The sequence below is a fragment of the Mus caroli genome, chromosome 6 (assembly GCF_900094665.2).
Source record: "Mus caroli chromosome 6, CAROLI_EIJ_v1.1, whole genome shotgun sequence".
In the NCBI taxonomy this organism is placed as follows: Eukaryota; Metazoa; Chordata; class Mammalia; order Rodentia; family Muridae; genus Mus; species Mus caroli.
Genome location: NC_034575.1, coordinates 146,237,705 through 146,261,706, shown reverse-complemented (window position 1 = coordinate 146,261,706; position 24,002 = coordinate 146,237,705). Strand labels below are relative to the sequence as shown.

The following is a 24,002-nucleotide window of genomic DNA, read 5'->3' as shown; positions in this document are numbered from 1 at the left end:
CAAAGGTCAGGATGGGTCAAAAGCAACAAGGAACATGGAGGAGAAACCAAGTACTGCTCCAAAGAAGAAGGGAAGGTTAAGCAGCTCTCGGCTTAGAAAGAGCCACTTTGCTGCTCAGCCCCCGACTGAGAACATGCACACTAGATACGGAAAATTGTGATTCTCACTTCTGAGTAAAATCTTCAAATTTTGGCAATCAATTTAAAGAGTATTTTTTGAAAAAGCCAAATGAGAATTTCTATGAAAATTGCACTTCAGTATTATTTTTTTTTGTAACATAATATAAAATCGTGGTTATTACTATGGATTTATACTACTTTCGTTGCCTAACATTCAGGTTGGGTAGGGTTCTGGGGAGGTGTGTGTGTGTGTGTGTGTGTATGTGTGTGTATGTGTCTGTGTATGTATGTGTGCATGCGTGTGTATGTGTGTGCATGCATGTATGTGTATGTGTGTGTTTATGTATGTGGGGTGCATATGTGTGTGTGTTTAATGGTTATAATTTTTCATAACTGGCTCTTGATAGGGTTAACGATTTTTGATTGAAATGTTTTCTATTTACAATGCAATGTTAGCAGACCTTAGATCTTATTTCACCTTTCAGATTTACCCACCATCTTCCATGAGCACATCCTCTTCTGGGGGAAGTAGAGGTACCTTGCTGATAAGGCCAGATAGGATTAGAATTGCAGTTACATAGCTGGAGTCTGGGATATCTATGGTGGTCCTTGAGTCTATAGGGCAGTGGGTGGGGCATCAGCCTCCTGTCCAGGTCTGCACTAACACTTTACAAGTGCCTGCTTGCTGTTCCTTCATGGTCTCTCAAGCACAAGGAGGATGGGATCTGCCTCATGCCCTTGACATGGTGAAAAACACGTTGACTTTCCACCATGCCCCTCTCTAACAAAGTAAAGAGGAGGGGATGTTTTATCCCTACCACCAGCAGGGGCTGGAGGAATCCAGGCTTCCTACGAGAATTCACTGAGTCTGGAGTGTGGGGTGGTAGGCTTAGTAGCTCCTATAGAGGGTAAAGGTTTCAGCTAAATTAAACCATGTCTTCTTCTATCCCACAACTCCAGTAAATAAGTGGGTGTATCGGGGTCAGCCTGCTGCTGCTGGATCTCAGATCTTCTGCATTTTTTGGTGAGAATGATGATAAAGTTTTTATTTCTAAACTTGCTTGCTTGCTCCCTTCATCCATCTCTCTCTCTCTCTCTCTCTCTCTCTCTCTCTCTCTCTCTCTCTCTCTCCCCCCCCCCCCCCTATTTTCCATGAAGCTTGACTAGCATACAGTACTTACTACCTAGAAGTTCCCTGTCTTTCTTAGATGCCCTTTCCTGGTCCTTTAATTATAGAAATCAAGCTTCCACTAGGCTAAAAAACAAAAAACCAAAACAACCAAAACCAAGCCAACAAAAACCTTATTTCATTGGTAGTTTTGAGTTGCTGCCCTGTCTGGTTCTAAGTCAGGGATATGTTTCTCTATGAAAACCCAGGAGACTCACAACTGTATCACTTCTTATGGCTGCCCCATCTCACCAGTTTTCAGATTCCTCTGAGGTTTATCTTTCTTACAGTGTCCAGGGATCTTTGTATAGTTTATTGTAGTTCTGTTCCCCTAGAAGCAGAAATCAATGATCTGTTTTTGCATTAAATCACTTAACAATTCCATCACTCACTCAGATGTTTATGAAGCAGCCCTGATTGGGTGCTGCCCACTCACAACCCTAGTACATTAAGCCTCAGAAATGGTGCTGGGGAAAGGGGCCCCAGGAAGGTGGCAGCCAAGCCTCTCTTCCAGGCAAAACTTCTTATCTCCAGCTCTGACACTGATGTTGACTTTAGCTGGCTCCTCTAGCTTTAGCTGGAATGAATCAGGATTACACTAAGGCAAGTATTAAATATTTGTATATAGAGACATAGTTGAGCATGCAAATACATAAAAGAATTTTCCAGGGTAAAAGTTCTAGATTTCATCAAGTTGATTGTCAACACCAACCACCATAGCCAGTGATGGTGGGAGGGGTTTTAGGATTCCTCTAATGGATGTTACCCCAATGCCTCTGAAGACTTCCTTTATCCTATTCTCTCTCCTCCTTTGCACTGACACAGTGTCTTGCATAGCACTTCTCTCTGACCGTGAGAGCTGGCCTTGGATCAAATACTATCTCCATATGTTCTTTTTTCTCTCCTTCCATTTGGAACAGTTTCCAATGATGATTTTTTTTAAGGCAATAAAATGATAACATTGTATCTGTTTTAAATCATTAGCGTTGTTTGTAGGCACTCAGCAGATTTTGAATGAAATAACATGGAAAAAGGTAGAAATCCAGTATTCTCTAGTAGATATGAGAAGGAACTTTTTTCCCCCGGTTGCACGTAATTAAATTAATAAGGGAAGCCACAGAAAAACCATGGAAACGTAAAGATTTAGCCCTGAATTAGAAAACTGCTCATGGAAATTAGAATGGGAAGTATTGCTCGTTCATCACTTACAAGCTTCAGGAGTGATTAATGAATGCATATTGTGCATTTCACACAGTAATTAAATGCCCACCATGCTCTGAAGTGATAGGCTTCAAAGCTTAGCTGAGAAAATTTGTTTTATTCTAACTTAAACAAATACTGTTAATTTGCCTGTCCAGCCACGAAGTATAGCACAGTAACTGTACTTACATGCCAATGAAATCATGTTCAAAATTAGGCACAGATATAGCATTAGCCTGTCATGATCACCTTTATGAGCTGAGAACCACCACATCCCCACAGGTTGCAATCTGGTATCTTAGCTGTGCTTTGGGAATGCACCAGAGATAAATGGGATTGGTTTGGGGCAAACATTTGACATCTAGAGTCTTGTGGCCCTTTTGTGTCAACGGTTCCTTCTTGGTCTGTGTAAGAAGTGTCTATTTCAGAATCTTAGAATCTTCTTCATGCCAGGACCATCTGTTGCCATTTTCCTCTTTCTTGGGGCTAGGGCAGTGCAAACAATTCTCACCTCAAAGGGGATAAAAGACAGTTTATTCTGGAACACAGATTAAAGCCACCCCAAAGCTGGTGTTCCAGTGTGGTAACAACTTCATGAAGATACTTTTAGAACACATTGATAGAAACATCAGGTAAAGCAAGGAAATAACTCCTGAGTCTCAGATGCAGCCCAGTGATAATCCTAGCTTTTGGATTGGTGGAAGCTAGTCGTTTGCTAAGACACTTTTAAGACACTATAAAAAACATTTAAAAGTTTTTTGATAGTTACAGGATGATGGGCCAGGCATAGGGCTGGCAATGAATGGCTTTCAAAGCAAATAAATAGTACAAGGTTATTTGGCTCTGACCTCAACATCTTAACTCTCTGTAATCCCAAACTTCAGCCGTTTGGCCTTGTAGAGTTTTCAATGCAAGCATGATTTCTTCCTTCCTCTTGGAACTTCAATTCACACCAGAAAAACACACAATTTCTTCGCACAACTTTTCCTGGGAGATGTGAATAAACATGTATTACCCCAGATACACCCAGACTCACATGGTGTACCAGTGAATTTAACCAGCATTGCCTACAGGAGCATGGGGGACTCAAGATAGCTGTACCACAAAAAAGGTCACACCAGTTTGATTCTCCAAAGTTGCAGCCTTGGAACTCATTGCCCAACCTGCAGATAGCTATAGCACCTAAGCATCTCTCCCTGCAATTGTTTACTGCTCACATAACATTCAAGAGGGCCCTTATGAGTCTTGTAACTTCCAGGAGAGTTTCCTCTAGGGGATGTCAAATAACTCGAGTTTCCATTTACAAGAGGAATCCCTGCTCTGTTCTTAGAGAAGACAAAGATACCTCTCAATACCCTGGGCTGATGAGATCTGGATAAACAAGACAATGAAAGATCATTGCACTGGAAATACATCTTACTCTCTGGAATATTTATTGTGGGATTTGAAACAGTATGACAAGATCATGTGTAGAACTCCTTCTTGGTGCCAGCACTATTTAGATGCTAGAGGTGGGAAAGTGAAGAGACCACTGTTCTTGTCCCCCAAGAGCTGCATGTTTTCTATGGGAAATACAGTAATGGTTTAGATACAGAGACTCTGCCCAGGGATAGAGGGTGTGATTGAAGCTAAGGTAACACTATGGAGGTGACACTGGAGATCAAAATCAGTGTCAAGGACAGAGGGTTTCCTGGGAAGTACAGATTGAAGGTTTGATCCCAGGTAAAGGCAAGCAAGACTGGATAATTTGAGGCAGTTGTAAGTGCCTAGCAGCCTCCTTCATTTATATGACCTAGGATGGAGGCATGGGGAAATGATGAAGTATAACACTTTACCTGCCTTGAGAAAGGCTTCAAGATGGCTCTTTATTCAGAAAACACTTCAGCCCTTCCTCCAAAGCAGGAGGCATCTGGGTGGTTTACAAGAGAGCAAGTAGGTCTTCTAATAACCAGAGGCATGAACTTTATATTCCATCTGATCCAGGTTCAAGTCTCAGCTTTTCATTTGCTGAATGGTGACCTTGGATAAGCCACTACACCCATTGGAGGAAGCTTTCCTGTCCTAAACATGCACCAAAGGCAGCCATTTCTGTATTTGTATCTAACCCTGAGTACTGAGCCTGGAAATGGTAACTGCTAGATCATTTAGGTGGGGAACCCAGCCCTCCTAAGAGTGGGCCTATTCCAGACAAAAATATTCTAAGTGGCAAGGACTCCAGGTAGGACAAATGACCACCACCACATCACATACTAATTAGACCCATTGTTCTCCTAGAGGTCCTTTATCCAGGAATGGCTGGAGACCTTTCAAACACCTGCCTCAGCCAGAAATACAAAAAAAACATAATTTCTCTTACTTTAGTTTGATGTCAGCCAACCTTGGAGTCATTCCATCATGGCACAACAGCTCTCTGTCTTTAGTCTCCTCATGGGGGATCTTAAAAGAGCAGGCTCTGCTCCCTAGGCAGGTCTGAAGCATCTTACTTCAGGCCCCTACTGTGCTGTGCCACCCATTTCCTTGGCAGCATTAGTAAAGCTACTGCCTGAGGGATGATTTGACTGACTGTCTCTTGAAACCTCCCTTCTCTTCCAGAACCCTAAAACCTAACAACAGTAACGACAGCAAGAGCAAACGTACCAGACAGCCTGCAGAGTGTGACTGTGTGTCTTTTAGTAAAGTTTTGTGCAGACAAGCATGCAGAACCACAGAGTTTCCAGATTTATCAGTTTAGAAATAGGAGGATGCTGACTCTAAAACCAGATTTCCGTGTACGTGATGAACTCATGTGTGAGCAGGTCAGAGACACTGAAGTATCTGTGTGGCACTCCACATGCTGTGTGTCCCTTGGGAAAGCAACCATTTCTGTGTTGTCCTGTGTCTTTCAGCCTGGAGTGCTCCAGGCAGGTAGTGGAGAAGCTGATTTTCACTCTGTCTAGTCCTACTTCCCAATCCCTTTCAGGACAGAATCCGGGGACAGCAGGAGGGTTGCTTTAGGGCTTGTGGAGTTTCTCTATTCTGTGATTTTTATGAATAACTATCATGCCTTCTCAGCAACAGGCTTACGCCTGTACTCTTGTTTACAGTGTATCGAAGAATTCAAGGAGAGTTAGTGAATCACACTAAGTCACACAGCAAAACTTCTATCTAAAGAAAAATAAACTGGGCAGTGTTGGCACACACCTTTAATCCCAGCACTTGGGAGGTAGAGGCAGGCAGATTTCTGAGTTCGAGGCCAGCCTGGTCTACAGAGTGAGTTCCAGGACAGCCAGGGCTACACAAAGAAACCCTGTCTCAAACAAACAAACAAACAAACAAACAATGACGACAAGGAAAAAAGAAAAGAAAGAAAAAAGAAAAAGAAAAATGAGAAGGCCTCAAACTTTGGGGTGTCACCAACATTTGATAGCCCAGGAGAAGCAGGAGACTGGGCTGATTCTGAGCTATGGACTGGTCAGGTTGGTACTGAAGAAGATGAGTCAGGAGGAACCTTTTTGGTAGTGGTTCTGCTTGGTGGCTGGGCTCTTCCCACACACAACCAAGTTGCATCTGTGTGAATGCACATGGTTGTAGATGGTAAAACCTAGAACTGACCTTCATCATAAAGGGAGTTTCTATGATAATTTTCACGGTTAATTGGTATAGAGATTAAATAAATCAATGCGCATAAAATAGTCTCTAGCATATAACAAGTATTCAATCAGGCATCTGGTTTCTCAACACGGTTAGTCCAGTTTGTACTTCTTTTATCTGCTACCAGCTTTTCCTTGTTTGTATCCATGGGAAACATCCTATCCTATCATATCTGTTATAAAAGGGTAAGGAATCTTCCTCTCCAATACATCACAGCTCACTAGCATGATTTGGGTTACATTTCTGTTCCACTGTCTATGGCCAATCCAATACCATTTGCTTATTAACATAATCTGTTCAACAGAGACAATCATGACAAGAGAGAAATTTCACCCAGATAGCAAAGCAGAGAATAATGAGAGAAACCCCAACCCTAGCCAACCACCTTCAGTCCTGAAGGAGTATCAGAGAATAACTGCATTGGTGCACTGAAATGGTGGAAATTCTTCAAGGCAGCGTATGCTGGTTCCAACCAGCCTCTGTTCCTACATAAATTAACTGAGTAGTTTGTCTCTTCTGCTAGTCTCTGTACTCAGCACTCACCTGTCTGCCATTCTTTTTGTTTTATTTTTGCTTGTTTTTGAGACGTTATCTTATGTAGCCTAGCTGACCCTTAACTTGTTCTGTAGCTGAGGATGACCTTGAACTCCCTCCTGCCCTCAGCCCCCAAGTGCTGGGATCATCCATGTGCACCATGCCTGGCACAGCTGACTTCTAAAGTGGTGTGTGCTGTTCCTCTCTTTCTCATCATCCAGGAACTCTCCAGTGCCTTAAAATGAACCCTCAAATCCCAGATGTGACCCATAAGACACTGGCAGGGCTGTTCTACTCCCAGAGCCTGTGAGGATCCAGCCACCCTGAAGTTCTTTCAGACCCTCAGGAGCCCTGTGGTTCTTCTCTGAGCCCTCTGTGAAGGAGAGGGGAGCCTTCGCTCCCCTCATTTCTCCACTTGCACATCCCCCTATACAGGCTCATTTCTTTTTCTTTCTTTTTTTTTTTTATACTTTTTATTAGGTATTTTCCTCATTTACATTTCCAATGCTATCCCAAAAGTCCCCCATACCTTCCCACCCACTCCCCTACCCACCCACTCCCACTTTTTGGCCCTGGCGTTCCCCTGTACTGGGGCATATAAAGTTTACAAGTCCAATGGGCCTCTCTTTCCATTGATGGCCGACCAGGCCATCTTTCGATACATATGCAGCTAGAGACAAGAGCTCCGGGGTTCTGGTTAGTACATCATGTTGTTCCAACAATAGGGTTGCAGATCCCTTTAGCTCCTTGGGTACTTTCTCTAGCTTCTCCATTGGGAGCCCTGTGATACATCCAATAGCTGACTGTGAACATCCACTCCTGTGTTTGCTAGGCCCCGGCATCGTCTCACAAGAGACAGCTATATTTGGGTCCTTTCAGCAAAATCTTGCTAGTGTATGCAATGGTGTCAGCGTTTAGAAGCTGCTTATGGGATGGATCCCTGGATACGGCAGTCTCTAAATGGTCCATCCTTTCATCACAGCTACGAACTTTGTCTCTGTAACTCCTTCCCTGGGTGTTTTGTTCCCAATTCTAAGAAGGTGCACAGTGTCCACACTTTGGTCTTCATTCTTCTTGAGTTTCATGCGTTTATCAAATTGTATCTTATATCTTGGGTATCCTAAGTTTTGGGCTAATATCCACTTATCAGTGAATACATATTGTGTGAGTTCTTTTGTGATTGTGTTACTTCACTCAAGATGATGCCCTCCAGGTCCATCCATTTGGCTAGGAATTTCATAAATTCATTCTTTTTAATAGCTGAGTAGTACTCCATTGTGTAAATGTACCACATTTTCTGTATCCATTCCTCTGTTGAGGGGCATCTGGGTTCTTTCCAGCTTCTGGCTATTATAAATAAGGCTGCTATGAACATAGTGGAGCATGTGTCCTTCTTACCGGTTTTCACCAGAGACTATGAAAGCAAGAAGAGCTTGGACAGATATTATACAGTTACTAAGAGAACACAAATGCCAACCCAGGATACTATACCCAGCCAAACTTTCAATAACCTTAGATGGAGAAACAAAAGTATTCCATGACAGAACCAAATTCACACATTATCTTTCCACAAATCCAGCCCTTCAAAGGATAATAACAGAAAAAAACCAATACAAGGATGGAAACCACGTCCTAGAAAAAGCAAGAAGGTAATCCCTCAACAAACCTAAAATAAGACAGCCTCAAGAACAGAATGCCAACTTTAACAACAAAAATAATAGGAAGCAACAATTACTTTTCCTTAATATCTCTTAATATCAATGGACTCAACTCCCAAATAAAAAGACATAGACTAATAGACTGGCTACACAAACAGGACCCAACATTTTGCTCATTTCTACTTAGTCTTAAAGTCTCAGCTTAGCTGTGCTGTCTCCTGGAATCCTACCCTGGTCTCCACATTTGGATTAGGAGCCTGAAAAGACATGAAATTTCTTGGATACTCATGTCCATTATGTGTATCCTCTGTTCCACCTAAAGGTTCCTTGCATCCTCAGACTTAGCCAACTTGCATCAAAACCACATTTTCATTTATAAAACAGATGACTCTCTAGGGGGCTGTTGACAAAGGTCCCCCTAAATGTGTGTATGTGCAAGCACGAAGTATGTATAAAATCTTGATGTGCTCTGCTTAATTTTACTATGAACCTAAATGGACTTGGAAAATATAATGTTACAAAGGTATATCAAAAGCATTCCTAATCATCATAGGAAATATAAGATACAAAAGAACAATCAGGAGTAGAAGGCGTGCTAAAGATTTGTGAGATATTCACAGCCCTTTACTGGGAGACAGTTTCGCAAATGGAATGCTCACCTGGCGGGTCGCAGGGTTATTCTTGAGGTTTTATTTCCTAAGAAGCTCTTATGTGCACACAGTCTGTCCTGAATATCTTATGGCTTTATTAGAGAATGTCATTTTAAGCTGAGAGAAGACAGAGGAGCTGGTGTTGACTTTAACAGTTAATTAGCATTTAGCAACTTGCTGTCTTCGAGTGAGGGGAATGAGTGAGCTAGGCAGGACAATTTCTTCTCATTTCATTTCTCCTCTCAGGTTCAAACAAAAAAAAAATAAGTATTCCTTAAAGCAAACCCCAGTATACGGATACAAAATGAGCAGAAGCTGCTGGTAGTTAATTGTAGCAGAGAACTGGCACTGGGTAGCTACTTTCAGCTTCTCTCTGCTTGAATTATAAAAATAAACCATGTTTTATCCACCGTGCTTCTGGAAGAAGCATGTCTCTTGGGAAATGAAAAAAATTAAGCTTTAAATATGCCATGCAGTAATTTTGAAATGTTTTTATCTTCTTACACCAGACTGAAAACACATTTTGTTTGAAAATACAGTTCTTATGAAGACCTCGTGTTGCCAACGTTCAAATGGCGTTGGTCATTTTGAAATAAATTGTCACTTTTTAGTATGCTCCATGGAGAAAGCAAAAAAGGCACAGTTACTCGCCATTTTAATGGTTGTTTATGCAGGTCACTGTAGGATGGCCTTTGCTTTGACTGTCGATGTCTGTAGAAGTTCCAGAAGGAAACGCATCTTCACCTTGCCCATCTACACTCTGTGAGTCTGTAAAGTTCTGCATCCCTCTCAGCAGGAAGGAAAATAATTGAGGATATACAGGGGGGCTAAGGTGATAGGACCAGAAATCAGCTCTCAATGCCTGTTACTGCCGCAAGAGTTAACGATTTCAAAAACAGGTTGTTGTCATGTTCTGTTTGCTTGTAATAATAGCTAACCTGCTTATTTTCACATGTATGTTTTCCATTAGTGCATATTAAATACATCTTCATAGCGACATGGCCGCTTCTTCCTCAGCTTTTTGTTTTGTTTCTAAGTTATTGAAGGGCAATCTAGGCTCTTCTTTTAGCAAAGCATAAACTCTTCTATATATGCTGCTTCTGAAGTTATAGATTTAATTTAAAGCCTGAACCAGAGGGAAAGGGCAGAGCCCTTTTCTTAAAGCTCCAGCACACACACACCAGTGCGGGCTTTCCTTTTGTGTGGGCCAATCTTCCTTGTTATAGACTGTTATTATATATTTTAGCAAATGAGAACACTGCAGGGCCAAGGCTTTGTAAGCAGTCAGTTTGGTGACAGGTTCTCTCTGTTGCCTAGGAAACTGCCCCTCAAAAGTAGTGACATAAAATAACAATCACTACCTCTTTGGTCAGAATTATGCCACAGGGTCAGTGTGTGTCTGCCCCATGCAGTGTTAGCTGCACCATTCAAGATGGATGCGCTTCTGTGTTTGACATCTCATCTGTGATACATGGAACAGCACTCCAGAGGTAAAGTCAGGAGGATCAGGAGTTCAAGACCATCTTTGGGTACACTGAGTGTCTGAGGCCAGCCTGGGATATATGAGACCCTGTTTCAAAAATAAGACAATAAATTACTTTTACAAGTGACCTGAAGAATATAAACTCTCAAGGTTATAAACAGTTACAATGCACTGTTTTTGTTTGTTTGTTTGGGTTTTTGTTGTTGTTTTCTTTTTAATCTGGTAAGAGTTTGCATTATTTTGGCCTCAGTCTCTTTTGTATGTCAAAACAAGTTTCATTGGCATTTGGTTATGTGCATAGACTGTCTTTTGTAATAGCAGTAGCTCTACTGTGTGGCTTAGCCACACTGGTAAACTGTATGTTAGCTGCCACTACACTTGGGGTCTACCCTCTTCCTTCCTCAGTTTGCTGTTTGCTCAACACTGTTCCTGCTACATTATATCCACTGCCTGCCAGCCTGCCTCCCACCTCCGCTTCTACTCTTTTAACCCTCCAGGACAATGGTGTTGCTGGGTCTCTCATTTTTACTTTAGACACGCCTCCTCCCAAAGACTGTGTCCTACTTACAATGACTAGCATGGAAGGAGAGTAACAGTGTTTTCACCTAATGGAGAAGATGGTGGCTTATAAACCACAAGCCCCCAAATGATCAAATTGTTGTGTTTATTAAGCACTTACATTTCTAATGTTTAACTAAGAAGATTAAAATTCCCAGGGATTAGACATTATTTTCTTGATTGCTAATTTATTCTGTTTCTGATCAACACATTAACATCCATTTTCCATCTTTCTAGTGAAAGTATGCTCTCTTCATTGGAACTATTTAGGCTATTAAATACAGCATCTTATAATGAATTTTTAAAAATTCAATTTAAAAAATAAAACAGAACCCCGGTGGTGGTGGCGCACGCCTTTAATCCCAGCACTTGGGAGGCAGAGGCAGATAGATTTCTGAGTTCCAAGACAGCCTGGTCTACAAAGTGAGTTCCAGGACAGCCAGGGCTATACAGAGAAACCCTGTCTCAGAAAATAAATAAATAAATAAATAAATAAATAAATAAATAAAACATACAAAACAAAAAATCTGCCATCACAAGAGCTATAAAGAGTCAGATGTTAAACGGGACTGAGAGAGGAGAAAATGGAGAGCCATTCAGACAGGCTGCAAGGGAATGCACATCCCGCTGGCTGCAGTTCAGTGGAGCATTGATATAATAGGAATCCCAGTGTTTTGTTTTGTTTTGTTTTGTTTTCCCAGATGAAATAGAGATTAATCACCAACAGGATTGTGTATGACATTCCTGCAGAAGTCAAAATCAAAATAAGCTCACGTTAGCTCTGACACATAGCTCTTGAATTATTCAGCTTGCCCCCCCTCTTGTCTTGTCTAAAGATCTCAAACTACAGTTTAGTTCAAATACACGTGTAAAAGATAAATCCACAAAGTATATGTTGCTATTCCTATAGAGTACATTTAAAAATTGCTTATTTTAGGAGAACATACTTATGGCAAATTAAAATAAAAAGTGTTTTGTTGTTGGTGGTGGTGGTGGCTGGTTGGTTTTGTTTTGCTCTCTTTTTCACCTGTTGTCAAAGGAAGAGTCCTTTAAAGAAAGTTGAGCTTTGTCTTATAGGTAATGCAACGCTAGCATGTGACTGGGTGAACCTGAAGGAATTTTCACCTAATTAAGTACCTGGAGAGAGTAGATATTGCATCCAGGCACTTCACATTACCAGAAACCAAAAATACCCACACATCATCAACCGGAAGGCTGCATGCGGGTCAGTACATTGCTGTAGACACTGGCCACCATGCTCCATGTGAGGTAAGGGCTCTGTCAAGGCCAGGCCTCACTCTGGCTGTGAGCTTCTCCAGGCCTCTCACTGGGACTCTGCAGCTGCTGGGGTGCTTCCTGCTCACAAAGGTCATTGCTTGCCAGAAAAGGGCCAGGGTATGCTTTCTGTCACTGCATATCAAGAAGGAGATGGCCCGTGTGGGAAATTCAGAATCTTCACTGGTTGCCTTTTATATCTAGCACTGTCAGAGAGCTGAGTTTAGCATAAACAAAGTTTAAATAAGTAACCCAAACTTGGAATTATAGCCCTGCTGCAACAAAGTCTCAAATGGCTTCTAGGTTGCTGCACAGTAATTCTAGTAATTTTTCACCTCTCTGTCAAGAGCAGGAACCAGAACACAGCCTAAGTTGGTCTCTGTGACTTCGACTGACCATCCCTCTGAGAGGGCATCTGGAGTTTATTGTCCCTTCATCATTGTCTGCTGTGTGGTAGAGGGGCAGGCAGTCCCTTTAGTTAGCTGTCTTGGCCAGTGAAAGCTGACCAGAGCAAAGCAGAGGGACTTTATGAGGGTTGGGGTAATTTCTCTGTCAGGCTTCCATGTCCCTAAGCTCCTATGTGGCTTGTGAGCTAATGTAGCTTGCCTTTTCAATAGACATTCCTTCTGTCCTCAGATTAAACTGATGGGGCAGAATAGGGGGACAGAATGACATTTAATCGCCCAGCAACCTGACAAGCACTGATCCTGTTTTTATTGCTTGGGAATTATCTTGGCTTTTCTACATTAAAAGCCATCTCTATTGCCTTATTTTTAGAACATTGGGTGACAGAGATGGAAAGTGCCTATTAAATAGCAAACATGTCTAATCCAAAGAAAGCAGAAACAGCTAAGCTAGACAGTGACTACCCACTGAGCATCTTTCTGTTTTTCAGTGAGAATGTAACACTAATTCTCTGCTTCCTCAGTTGTGTACCTCGGCCATGGAAGTGTGGGTGGTTGGCTCTCCTTTGCATCCGCTTTGGTCACTGGGAACGGTTGTTTGTCTGGGGGTTTTCTTGTGTCATGGCATATTGCCTAAATGCTTTTCAAAAATATTTTTAGGGTTCTGATCCTAAAATATAGCCAGGCAAGACTGAGGGATGGCTATGTAAATAAAGTGTTTTTGGCCTGGGTTTAGATCTCAGCATCTACCCAGGAGGCTGGGCATTTAGGAGCCAGTTTGTAATCCCAACACTCAGTGGGTGGAGACTAGATAATCCCTGGAGCTCCCTGGCCAGCCAGCCTGGCTGAATCCATGAGCTTTCAGTGGAGAAACATTGGGGAAGATGCCTTATGTTGTCCTCTGGCCTCTACAATTCCCATGTAAATGCACACGCACAAATCCACACACATCAGGAGATGCATAAATTTTTCAGAAATCTTACATTTTGCTTTCTCTTTAAGGCAGAGTCTTTCCCCTAAAAGAATACTGTGCAGTCAGGTGGTCAGCATCCCAGCAGGCCAGAAACACAGGCTATGAACCCAAAAAGGCATTCTGCTGTAAGGATTCGCAGTGTGTAAATTGGTGCCTTTGCCTGGTAGTATGTATTACTAGATGGTTATTTATTTTTGTTTTCTGTGGAGATGATTTTCTAATTGAGGCAAAATTCACTAGTGTTTTATTTTGATAGTGGAATGTTTTGGGGGTATCAAACAACAGTCCACCTGTGCCCAGCTTGCGGTTTTATGTATAATACATGGCTTAAAATTTCATTTCTTTCTACTCTCTGAGCAGTGATTCCAGTTGTGGGAGGGGAGGTGTCACCAACACGTGGCAGCCTGATCCATGGGCTTGCTGGTCCCGGTGGAACCTTGGAAATACCTTTAAGGAAGTAGAGTGTCAGGGCTGGTGAGGTGACTCAGCAGATAAGAGCACTGCTCTTCCGAAGGTCCTGAGTTCAAATCCCAACAACCATATCAATACACAACAACAACCATCCGTAATGAGACCTGACACCCTCTTCTGGCACGAGACAGCTACAGTATACTCATCTATAATAATAAATAAATCTTTCGGCTGGAGCAAACGGGACCGACCAGAGTGAGTGAGGTTGACCGGAGTGAGCAGAGGTACTAAAATTCAATTCTCAACAACACATGAAGTTTCATAACCATCTGTACAGCTACAGTGTACTCATATATGTAAAAGGAAGAGAGAGAGAGAGAGAGAGAGAGAGAGAGAGAGAGAGAGAGAAAGTATAGACAGCTTTGCAGTCACACAGGCTTGGCTCTGGAGCTGCAGGCTCTCCCTCAGCAAAACCTCGGGCTTTAGGAGAATATCAAATATATTGGAAAGAATTCTTTTCCTTGTTGCTCAACAGCATCTCTCCAAGTGTCTTTTTGGAAAATAATGGATTTAACACAAATAGACTCTTTACTGTAGTGTCTTTTCAAAACAATTTATTTTAGCATATATATGTTGTATGTGTGTGTGTATATGTGTTCATGTACATAAGACCCAGGGTTAACATCTGATACCTTCCTTGATTGCTTTCTACCTTAAACAATAGGCAGGGTCTGTCACTGAATCTGGAGCTCACTGGTTTGACTAGTGTGACTAGCCAACTTGCTCTGGGGAGCCCCTGTCTTTACCTCCTGTGCCCTGGGAAAATCACCGTAAGTGTGAGTAGCACCATGCTATGGATCAAATCTGGAGTAAGTAAAAAGAAAACAGCAAGCTGAGGGCTGTTAGCCCTCTCTGTGTTGTGGCTGTGCACACAATGTGGGGAGCAGTCTCCTGCTCACCATTCCTTCCCCGCCATGATGAAAGGTATCCCTGGAACAGTAAGTCAAAATTAGCCCTTCCTAAAGTTGCTCTTGTCAGATATTTTTTCACAGCTACAAGGCAAGGAGCAAATACACAATTGCTCTCCTACTTGCCACAAGAAAGTTGATATATCGTGCGGTGATATATCATGTGGTATGATGAGCCTCTTCTGCTGCCTGATTACACTGCACCTAGGGGCTGTATTCACAGAGAGACCCATGCTTTTCACTGATTATGTGGACACACGTGTGTCTATCTCTGTGTGCTTGTGATTTCTTCAGGCCCATTAAGTGGAGCATTGTTGGTTAATTGTGGAGTAAATCTTGTATAGTTAGTACTTATCATGGTTGTGAAGCAAGTTTTATACTAAAAAAAAAAATAGCTCCAGCTCTCATGATAGAATATAATATGAAGAGTATAAAATCATGTACACACACATGCACACACACATGCACATACATGTATACACATGCACACAAGTGCACACATATAGGTATGCATACATGCAAACACAGAGCATACACTATTACCTTACTTCAAAGGTATATTGAATATAAATCAATTTTTTTTAAAGTTAAGGGCTGCACAGAGAAACCCTGTCAAACAACAACAACAACAACAAAAACAAACAAACAAACAAACAAGAGAATAAAATCAAGTCCAGAAACCAGGTACTTTGAGAGAGTACATAAGGAGAAAGAGTAGCTTCTGAAGCAAAAACTTAATCTCACTATGAAGACAATTCCTAAGGAAACAAAGAGCGTTGAAGATACAGGAAACTGGAAAACACTTATTGTGATATTTATTGAGACTACAAGACTCCAGGTGCCGGTTACTTTATTCTACTGCTATTAGTTTTATGGTCTCTTGCTCCTTCTAAGGACTTATTTGTTCAAAGTACTGCTGCTTTTCAACATTCTACTTAGAGCTCAGACAGCAGAAAGACTGGAAAAATGGGCTCTGGTGCCATTTTGTGTATATGTGTGTGGGGGGGGGTCGGGGTGATCTATAATAAAATGAAAAACTAATTTCAAGTTTCAGGGAGATATGTGGAGGGTTTCACTCTGGTCCTTGTATTGTAAGTTTTATTCTCCTGCAGTTAAAGGTAGTCTCCAAGGTTCTCTTTGATCTCTGGCTGACTGGTTAACTCAGCTGTTCTGGCTCAAATTCCTCTTCAAGCTGACTGATTCAAATTTGTTTCTCTCGGCTTCTGACTGAATTGTTCTACCTGGCCTCATACTAACTTTGACAATCTGTTTTAATCTTCTGGCTCCCTCTCATTCTCTGGCTTATTCTGTCTTCACCTGTGTCTAACTTGTTCTCTCTCTGCAACCTGTCTCTATACAACTGCCTCCTCCTCTCTCCCTCTGCTCTACTCCCTCTTATGTTGCCTCTCTTTCCTCTCTGTTCTCCTAAGAGATGGACATATCTTATTCTGTCACTTCTTCCTCTGGTTTGTCACTTTGTCTGCCTCTCAATTAAGCATCACTTTCAAACATGAGTGCTTCCTTCTGCAAACTAACTTTACCTTCATTGTTTGGGATTAAAGGTGTGTGCTAAGGGCGTGTCTGCCTTCCAGCCAGATCACACAGACCTAGAAGGTCCTTGGATGTGATCAGAGCAGCCAAGTTTCTTTATTAAAATAAGTCTACGGTTTTCTCAGGAAAGCTAGATCTCAGGGCCTGCCTGTGCAGACACTTCATGCTCAGGGAAGAGGTCTTGACGCTTCAGTACAACACACACAGCATGTCAGGGCAGCAGAAACTCTTCTAAACTATCCAAGAAGGAGGTCAATACTATCATCTTCCTTTTCGATTCTCAAAATTTCTAATAACCTTTTTATTATTATATTTAAATCTAATCTCAAGGAGTGTGTGTGTGTATGTGTGTGAAAGAGAGACAGAGACAGAGAGAAGGCAATAAGAAAAGTCAAACAAAGCCAGGTTGTGACTTCTTTTCCCTGATGTTGCTACATGAAGTCAAGTGTGGAAGAGTCTTTTGTAAGAACTGTGCCTTCCATGACAATAGTCCTCTGTTGCTTTCCAAATGAGGCAAAGACTGGGGATGTAGCTTAGTGGTACAACACTTGCCTGGTATGGACAAAGTTCAATCCTTGCTGTTGTAGTGAATAAAGACACAAATAAATAAACAAAATGTAGGTGCCGTCTGTATTTTATAATAATCTCACAGATCCACAAAATAGATCAGAGTAAAGAGACGCTAATCCCCAGGGCCTAGCTTCTTGCCCTGGTTTGCAGTTGCATTACTGTTTACTATTGTTTCTGTATTTGCAAACTGAACAACTGAATTTCAGTGTAGACAATTCAAAACAGTAGACTAGGAAGCAGTAAGAGCTATTATCAGTATAGAAGTCTGTTTTCCAGACCGTCTTCATGACCTCCGCCTTACTTGATTTCAGAGTGATGCTTGTCAGAGCTGCTACTGTGACCCTAAGTCTTAATTCCCAGATTTTGACACCGAAGTTGGACAATGACCTGTGACCTAAGGGTGAATCCCTGCCTGGAGTTCCTCATTTTGGTCACTTCCTTTTACTTCCCACAGTGCTTACCACCCAGAACTTGTTTACGTTTCCATTTTACAATTTCATTTTCTCTTTGGAGCAAAACACCCTCCTCACTTGTGTCTCAAGAAAATATTAAATTTTGTTTTTATTCCCCTGAGCTAGCATCTCTGAGCAGGCGAGGTGATCCAGAAAGCAGGACTAATTCACATTTAGATAGCTCTGGGTTTTATTTCTACTTTCCATAAGCTATTTATGCTTCTTGTGTGTCAGTGGCTCGAAGTCCAGCAGCAAAGACCAATATTTCAAATTCCAATATTTCAAATTGATTTCTTTTTTTCTTTCTTTCTTTCTTTTCTTTTCTTTTTTTTTTTTTTTTTGCTTGATTTGTTTTCTCCTGTTTTCTCTCTCTGCCTCACAGGAGAATTCAGCTTATGTTTCAGTGTGTCCTTTAAAAATGCAGTCCTTAAAAACCAAGAACTTAACCTTCATGTTTCTTCTAGGAACTAGAGCTTGCTCTTTTGATAGGCTCCATTTCAATTAGACCCGAGCGTCCCTACAAAGTGAGGCACTGTCCATATTCTTATTTTCTAAGGAAAAAACCTCAAATGGAGCAAAGACCAGCTCACCAACAGCTCTGCGTCAGCCTACACTCCCTGGGGGCACCTCAAAACTGGGAGTCTGCCCAGGGTCTGCAGTGAATGCGTTAGCTGAAATAAACATGCAGTATTGGTCAGTCTAGAATATGAAGACACATTGGGTGGCTAAATTGGGTTGTACATGAGTTATATCTCAATAAAGCTGTTTTTTAAAAAAAAACTAAAAGGGGGGGCAGGAGCTATTAGAATGTTCAATTTTAAGGAGACAGGCAAGGTTCTTAAATAGTTTTTTCTAGGAGTTAATTAAGTATACAGGCATTTAAACACACACACACACACACACACAGAGGAAGACCCAGATAAATATCATTAAATTTCTTAACAGCATAGATGGCAGCATTTACTGTGTTGACATAGATCACCCTGAGAAAGCAGCCAGCAACATTGAAACTTCCTGATGTGTTTTACTTTGTAATGAATAATTAAGCAGCAAAGCCAGAATGTTCCTTTACACTTGCAAAGAGAGATGAATTGAGGGGTAATGAGATGCCACTGTCCTTAAGTGCTTATGTCAGAAGCATGAAGACATACTAGAACCCATGTAAAGAAAAAAACAAAACAAACAAACAAACAAACAAAACAAACAAACAAAAAAAAAAACCCAAACAGCTGGGTGTGGAAATGTGTGCCTGTGATCCTAGCATTGGTGAGGCAGAGGATAGGTGTGGAAATGTGTGCCTGTGATCCTAGCATTGGTGAGGCAGAGGCTGAGTGTGGAAATGTGTGCTTGTGATCCCAGCATTGGTGAGGCAAAGACAGAATGATATCTAGGATTCACTGGTTGGCCAGCCTAGGCAAATTGGAAAGTTCCAGGTTCAATGAGAGACCCTGTCTTAAAACAAGAAGTCTTACTCCCTGATGCCACCCCACTTCTCACTGGATGGAGCAAGGTCTTTCAACGTGGCACAGGTCTCCACTGGTTTGAGCAGCCTGAGGCTGTGTACTGCAGTACACAGTACCTAGTGTAGATCGAGGTTTTTTTTTAGAGCTCTGGTTCCCCATAAAGATGTAGTTTCGATTGAACAATTCTGATAACACATCTTGACAAGTGCAAAGCACTCTGGGATATTTAAACTCACCATCGTATTTGAGTGGGGTGTGCTCCAACAGAGGCACTATATGAAGGTCAATCTTAGGATTAAGAACAAGTCAATTAAACAGTCAATGCATCGTTATATTTTACTTATTCTTACATGAAATCATGTTCTGTTATCATGTGTATGGGTAGGCATGTGCCTCAGCAGGCAGACGGAGGTCAGAGGACAGCCTGTGGAATCAGTTTGCTCCTTCCACTTTTATGTGGGGTCCCAGGATTGATCTGGGCTGTTAAGTTTATGTGTGAAGGGTCTTTGTCCGCTGGTCCATCTCTTCAACGCCCATCAGTCAATGCTTAAGTGTAAAATTTCTTTTACTCTTTTGACTTTGAAAAAAATCTAAGAGCCTTCTTCCTAAATTCACTTTTTCTTGAAATAGATTTCTAAGGAAGAGGTTGATGAAGATTTTAACTGAAATAACCCTGTGAGCCATAAAATCCCACAAAAAAAAAATTTACCAACACTTAAAGGCAGTAACAAAAACTTCATTTAAAAACGTATCCTGGAGGAGGTCACTCTGGGGAGCGCTGTGGATCACGTGGCCCCACAAAGTGCCGCACGGTGTTTGTACACATGCACAGTGAATGAGCGGCTTCTTGGGGAAGCAGCCTACAGGTACAACTTAATGACCATCTGGCAGTCAGAGCCAGCACTGGGCTGACACACAATGGAGCATAATAGAGGGACCGCCTCCTACCTGGGGAAGCCCCAAGACTACACTTAACGTGTGCCTGGCACAGAACAGACTAGGTGTGTGTGTGCTACCACTTGTAAGTCCAGCACTTGGGAGGGAGGTTGAGGCAGCAGCGGGATGGCAAATTCAAGGCTGTCTGGGCAATGTAGCTAGACTTCGTTTCTGAACAACAAGACAAACAGAATAGAAAAAGCGATGCTACGAGTACTAAACTGAATAATTAAAAGAGGGGTACAGGGGATGAAATGCCTTTTATTTTTCAGGTCTGTGGTGGCCAACTGTCTCTGAGGCCAAATGGCTTGGGAACAAGCAACGTTGGGCACACCATCGTGAATATGCTTCATGTCAAAATGAAAAGTTCCAGTTCTCCAGGGAGAATCCAGGTAGGCAGCAGGTGCTGCTCTCGGCTGCATTTGGTGCTTCTTCACACAGCAGCTCTGCTGAAACTAGCGTGTAGACAGTCTACCGGAATCTTGTTTAAATGCTCAGTCCGATTCAGTGAGCCTGCTTGTGGCCTGGGCCCAGGTGACATTGAGATGGGCATCAGCGGTCCACACTCCAGCAATAAGGTCTTAGGAGAAGAGGCAGATTGAAGGATACTCAGATACAAGGAGGTGTGTGAGCAATACCCAGATTCGGGAGATCCTATGAGAACACATACAAGTCAGCTCACTGTTCACACTGTCCCAGCAGAAAAGCAAGTAATAACAATGCTATGCTAATATACTCCTGAAAGCAGCCTTGTTGAGAGTCAGCATGTGACTTAACACAAAGGTCAGAGTTGGCCTCATTCCAGTCAGTGCTGGTGCTAAGCAGTAAGTACACAGCGCAGTGCCTCTGCACCCTCACTTCCTGGCCTCCAGGGGCTGTGCAGACCACTAAGGAGCTGGAGTAGCAGCATTAACTCAGGCTCAGCAGCACTGAGGCTTCTGTATTATGGCCACAGACACAAACTCGGGCAGTGACCTAATGGTTCCTTGTGACACCAAAGTACGAACAGAGACCCCAAGGTTCCTCTTAACAGCAGTGAAGATGCAACCAGCCATTCCAATAAGACCCCATTATTAGAATAGCCAGCTTGCCTTTACTGCCACCATTGCTTGTGCCTCATAGGTCAATACATTGTGTTTGAAATTTGTTCATCTTTAATAGACAGCCAGGCTTGTCCCTGGCAGGGCCTTAGCTCTTCTTGGAGCATACCCTACAGTGGGATGATCTCGTCCCTGGCATCCTTCAGAGCTTTGTGGAAACAGTTCTGGAGCCATTGGTATTGTCCTGGAAAATGCTCAGCTAAAGGCAGAGGGAAGGTAGCGTGAGTAGCTTGTATCCTGCTAAGTAAACTCTCCAGCGGCTGTCAGGGAACTCAGAAGTACCTGAGGTCCTCCAAGACTCAGCATCCTGAGGGTTCAGAGCCAGGAAATCTTCTGGTACCTTCACAAACCGAGTGAAAATCTGTAGTAAATCGTGTAATCTTTGGGGAAAAAAAAACCAATAGTACTGAGGTCCAACCAGTAAGCATTTATGCAAAGTGTTACTAGCCATGGATAGATTAAGATGAGTCTTTGCTCTTACACAGGGTCCATTATAGACCTCCAGCTTCATGAGCTGCTGTTTAAGCTCCTCTTCCTGTCAGTGAAGCAGGGCCTTCCTCTTTTCCACCTCATCCTATGCAACACTTCAAAATTAACTTCCAATTTTATCAATTATAATTTACAAAATATATAAATTAAGATAGTCAGTTTTTAATTCCAGACTTTGGAAACAGATTTTCATGTGACAGCTTTGATGTGTAATCTCATAATTGACTCTAATCTCCACGACGATTTACTTTTGGGAAAATGGTAAGCCTAGGCTCTGACACAGATAGCTGCAGTAGGAAGGCTTAGGATAGGGTCATCCACTCGGGAAATTCTCCTTTACCTTCTGTTGAGTGTGATTTTTTTTTTTAAAAGATAGGATGGAGAGAGAAGGGAGAAAGATCTATATAATTTTATCCATCCATTGCCATTCCTGCTAGTACTTAAAATGTATGATTGTTTTAGAGAAGGTAATTAGTACATTTTTACTAATTTATGTGTTTTTTGAGACAGGGTCTATGTGTCTCAGGTTGGCCACAGACAACTAACTTGTAGTGTAAGATCAGTTACTGAGCACTAGATGAGCGCTTCGAGCATCTGCAGAAAGTGTTGGACTGCTATGCTTGTGGTACCACTGTCTGTCCAGGAGACAGCATTCACTAAGAGGTGAACTACAGTCTGTCTGCTGATACATGAAACACTTATTTTACTTGACAGCTTTTGTTGTTTCCTATGCTTGCCTTTCTCATTTCACTGATACCTAACTCAAACATGGTTCTGTTTGAAGGAGATGCCACAAGTACTCTGTCGGGTGTAGCAATGCTGGTCCTGACATGCGGCCACTTCCCCTGGGGTGGACTTTCCATAGTGTAAAGTTTGATCTGTTGTGGACCAACATTCCCTCAATACAGTCTTATTTACCGCTATGCTACCTTCTTAGTGATTTCTATACACATAGTAGATACTTCTGATGGTTGGTCTTGTCAACTCACTAGGATTTAGAGTTACCTAAGAGACATGCTTCTGGGTGTGTCTATGACGGTATTTCCAGCAAGCTTTAACCAAAGTAGGAAATCCCAGCATGAATGTGGGCAGCATTATTTCATAGTCTGGGATCCCAGGCTGAATAAAAAGGAAAAAATGTAATGTCTCTCTCTTGGTTTCTTGACTACACATGCAAAGTGACCAGCTGGCCCACATCTGGCTATGATGGACTATGTTCTCAAATAGTGGGCAAAAATAAATCCTTTCTTTCTTAAGATATCTTTGCCAGGCATGTTGTCCTAATGAGAAAAGTGCCTGCTACAGTGCTCAGCTAAACTTGCAGAATGAGTGAGTGTAGACACGAATCTGTATTCCATCTATTCCCATTTTATTCTTGCATTAAGGCTTCTGCCTCATCAGAGTTCTGGGTTATAGTTCAGGAATTCACAGAACTGTTTTTTAGCGAGGTGTGCTCTGTGTGACATTCTCGCCTTCATAGATCATTATAAGAAAGATCCATATGAATTATTCACTATGGCTATGGGTTTAGAGATGGGTCAAGGCCACCAGCCAGCATTTCACCAGGGAGCATTTTCATGCAAGTACAAGGACGAAATTTCATGCTTGGTTTACACATTTGATCTTCATTGATGATCAGTGTCTTTGGTTGGTGCATGTATACCCTGGTGACTGGCTTGTGTGCCTGTTTCACTGTTGACTGGCCTTGCGTTTACTTCTGGCTTGTTTCCTCTCAGTTGTTGACTTTGTGTAACTTAATAAGCTTGTAGTTGCTTTCATTGTAAATGAAAATTGCAGCCTCTTCACGCATCTGGGGAACACATTGCAGATGTGAATGCCATTTACAGATGTTCCTCTATTTCTGTCTTCCATGCAGTGCTCTCTCTGCTGGGCCTTTCTTCTAAACTCTATAGATCTCTCATATACAAGCCAGTGTCCCCCTTTCCCTAAGAGCTTTCTCCCACCTCTGTCTTTGCCCAGCAGTCATGTATTTCACTTCCTGGACTGCTGTCTTGAGCTGTGTTTTTAAAATTTTTCGTCAATTTTCACCTTTTCAAGCTTGTCTCCTGAATGAAAGCTGCCCATTTCTATAAGAGAAGCACAGTGGCTTTGGGAATTCCACTGCTCCCTAGTCTGGAAGTATGATGGCATGGAGACCTGGACTAATGAGAAGTTCACTGGGGAAAACCAGGGTCTACTGAGAAAACGTGTGGCAGACAAAGATTATGTAGGTCACTGCATCAGTCTGACTTCTCATGGTCTTGCCAGGCCTCCTAGTGATACACAGAACATAGGATGGTGAACAGCAGGCCTGAGTTCTAACTTTAGCCCCCAGAACCAGGTATGTGAGCTTTGGAAAGATGCTGATCTCTTTGTATCTGTTTATAAATCTAAAGGTGTGTGTGTGTTA

At 42.1% G+C, this 24,002-nt stretch overlaps 1 protein-coding gene across 2 annotated transcripts in view; it reads left to right on the top strand.

The window, feature by feature from the left end:
* The window catches only part of Tmtc1 (transmembrane O-mannosyltransferase targeting cadherins 1), a 319,404-nt gene that overhangs the window by 5,676 nt on the left and 289,726 nt on the right, over positions 1-24,002 (top strand). For both annotated transcript variants that reach the window (XM_029478419.1, XM_029478417.1), the window contains exon 2: positions 20,276-20,395. In XM_029478419.1, the coding sequence (XP_029334279.1) occupies positions 20,348-20,395 (48 nt within the window). In that variant the 5' untranslated portion in view covers positions 20,276-20,347. The remainder of the gene's footprint in view (positions 1-20,275; positions 20,396-24,002) is intronic.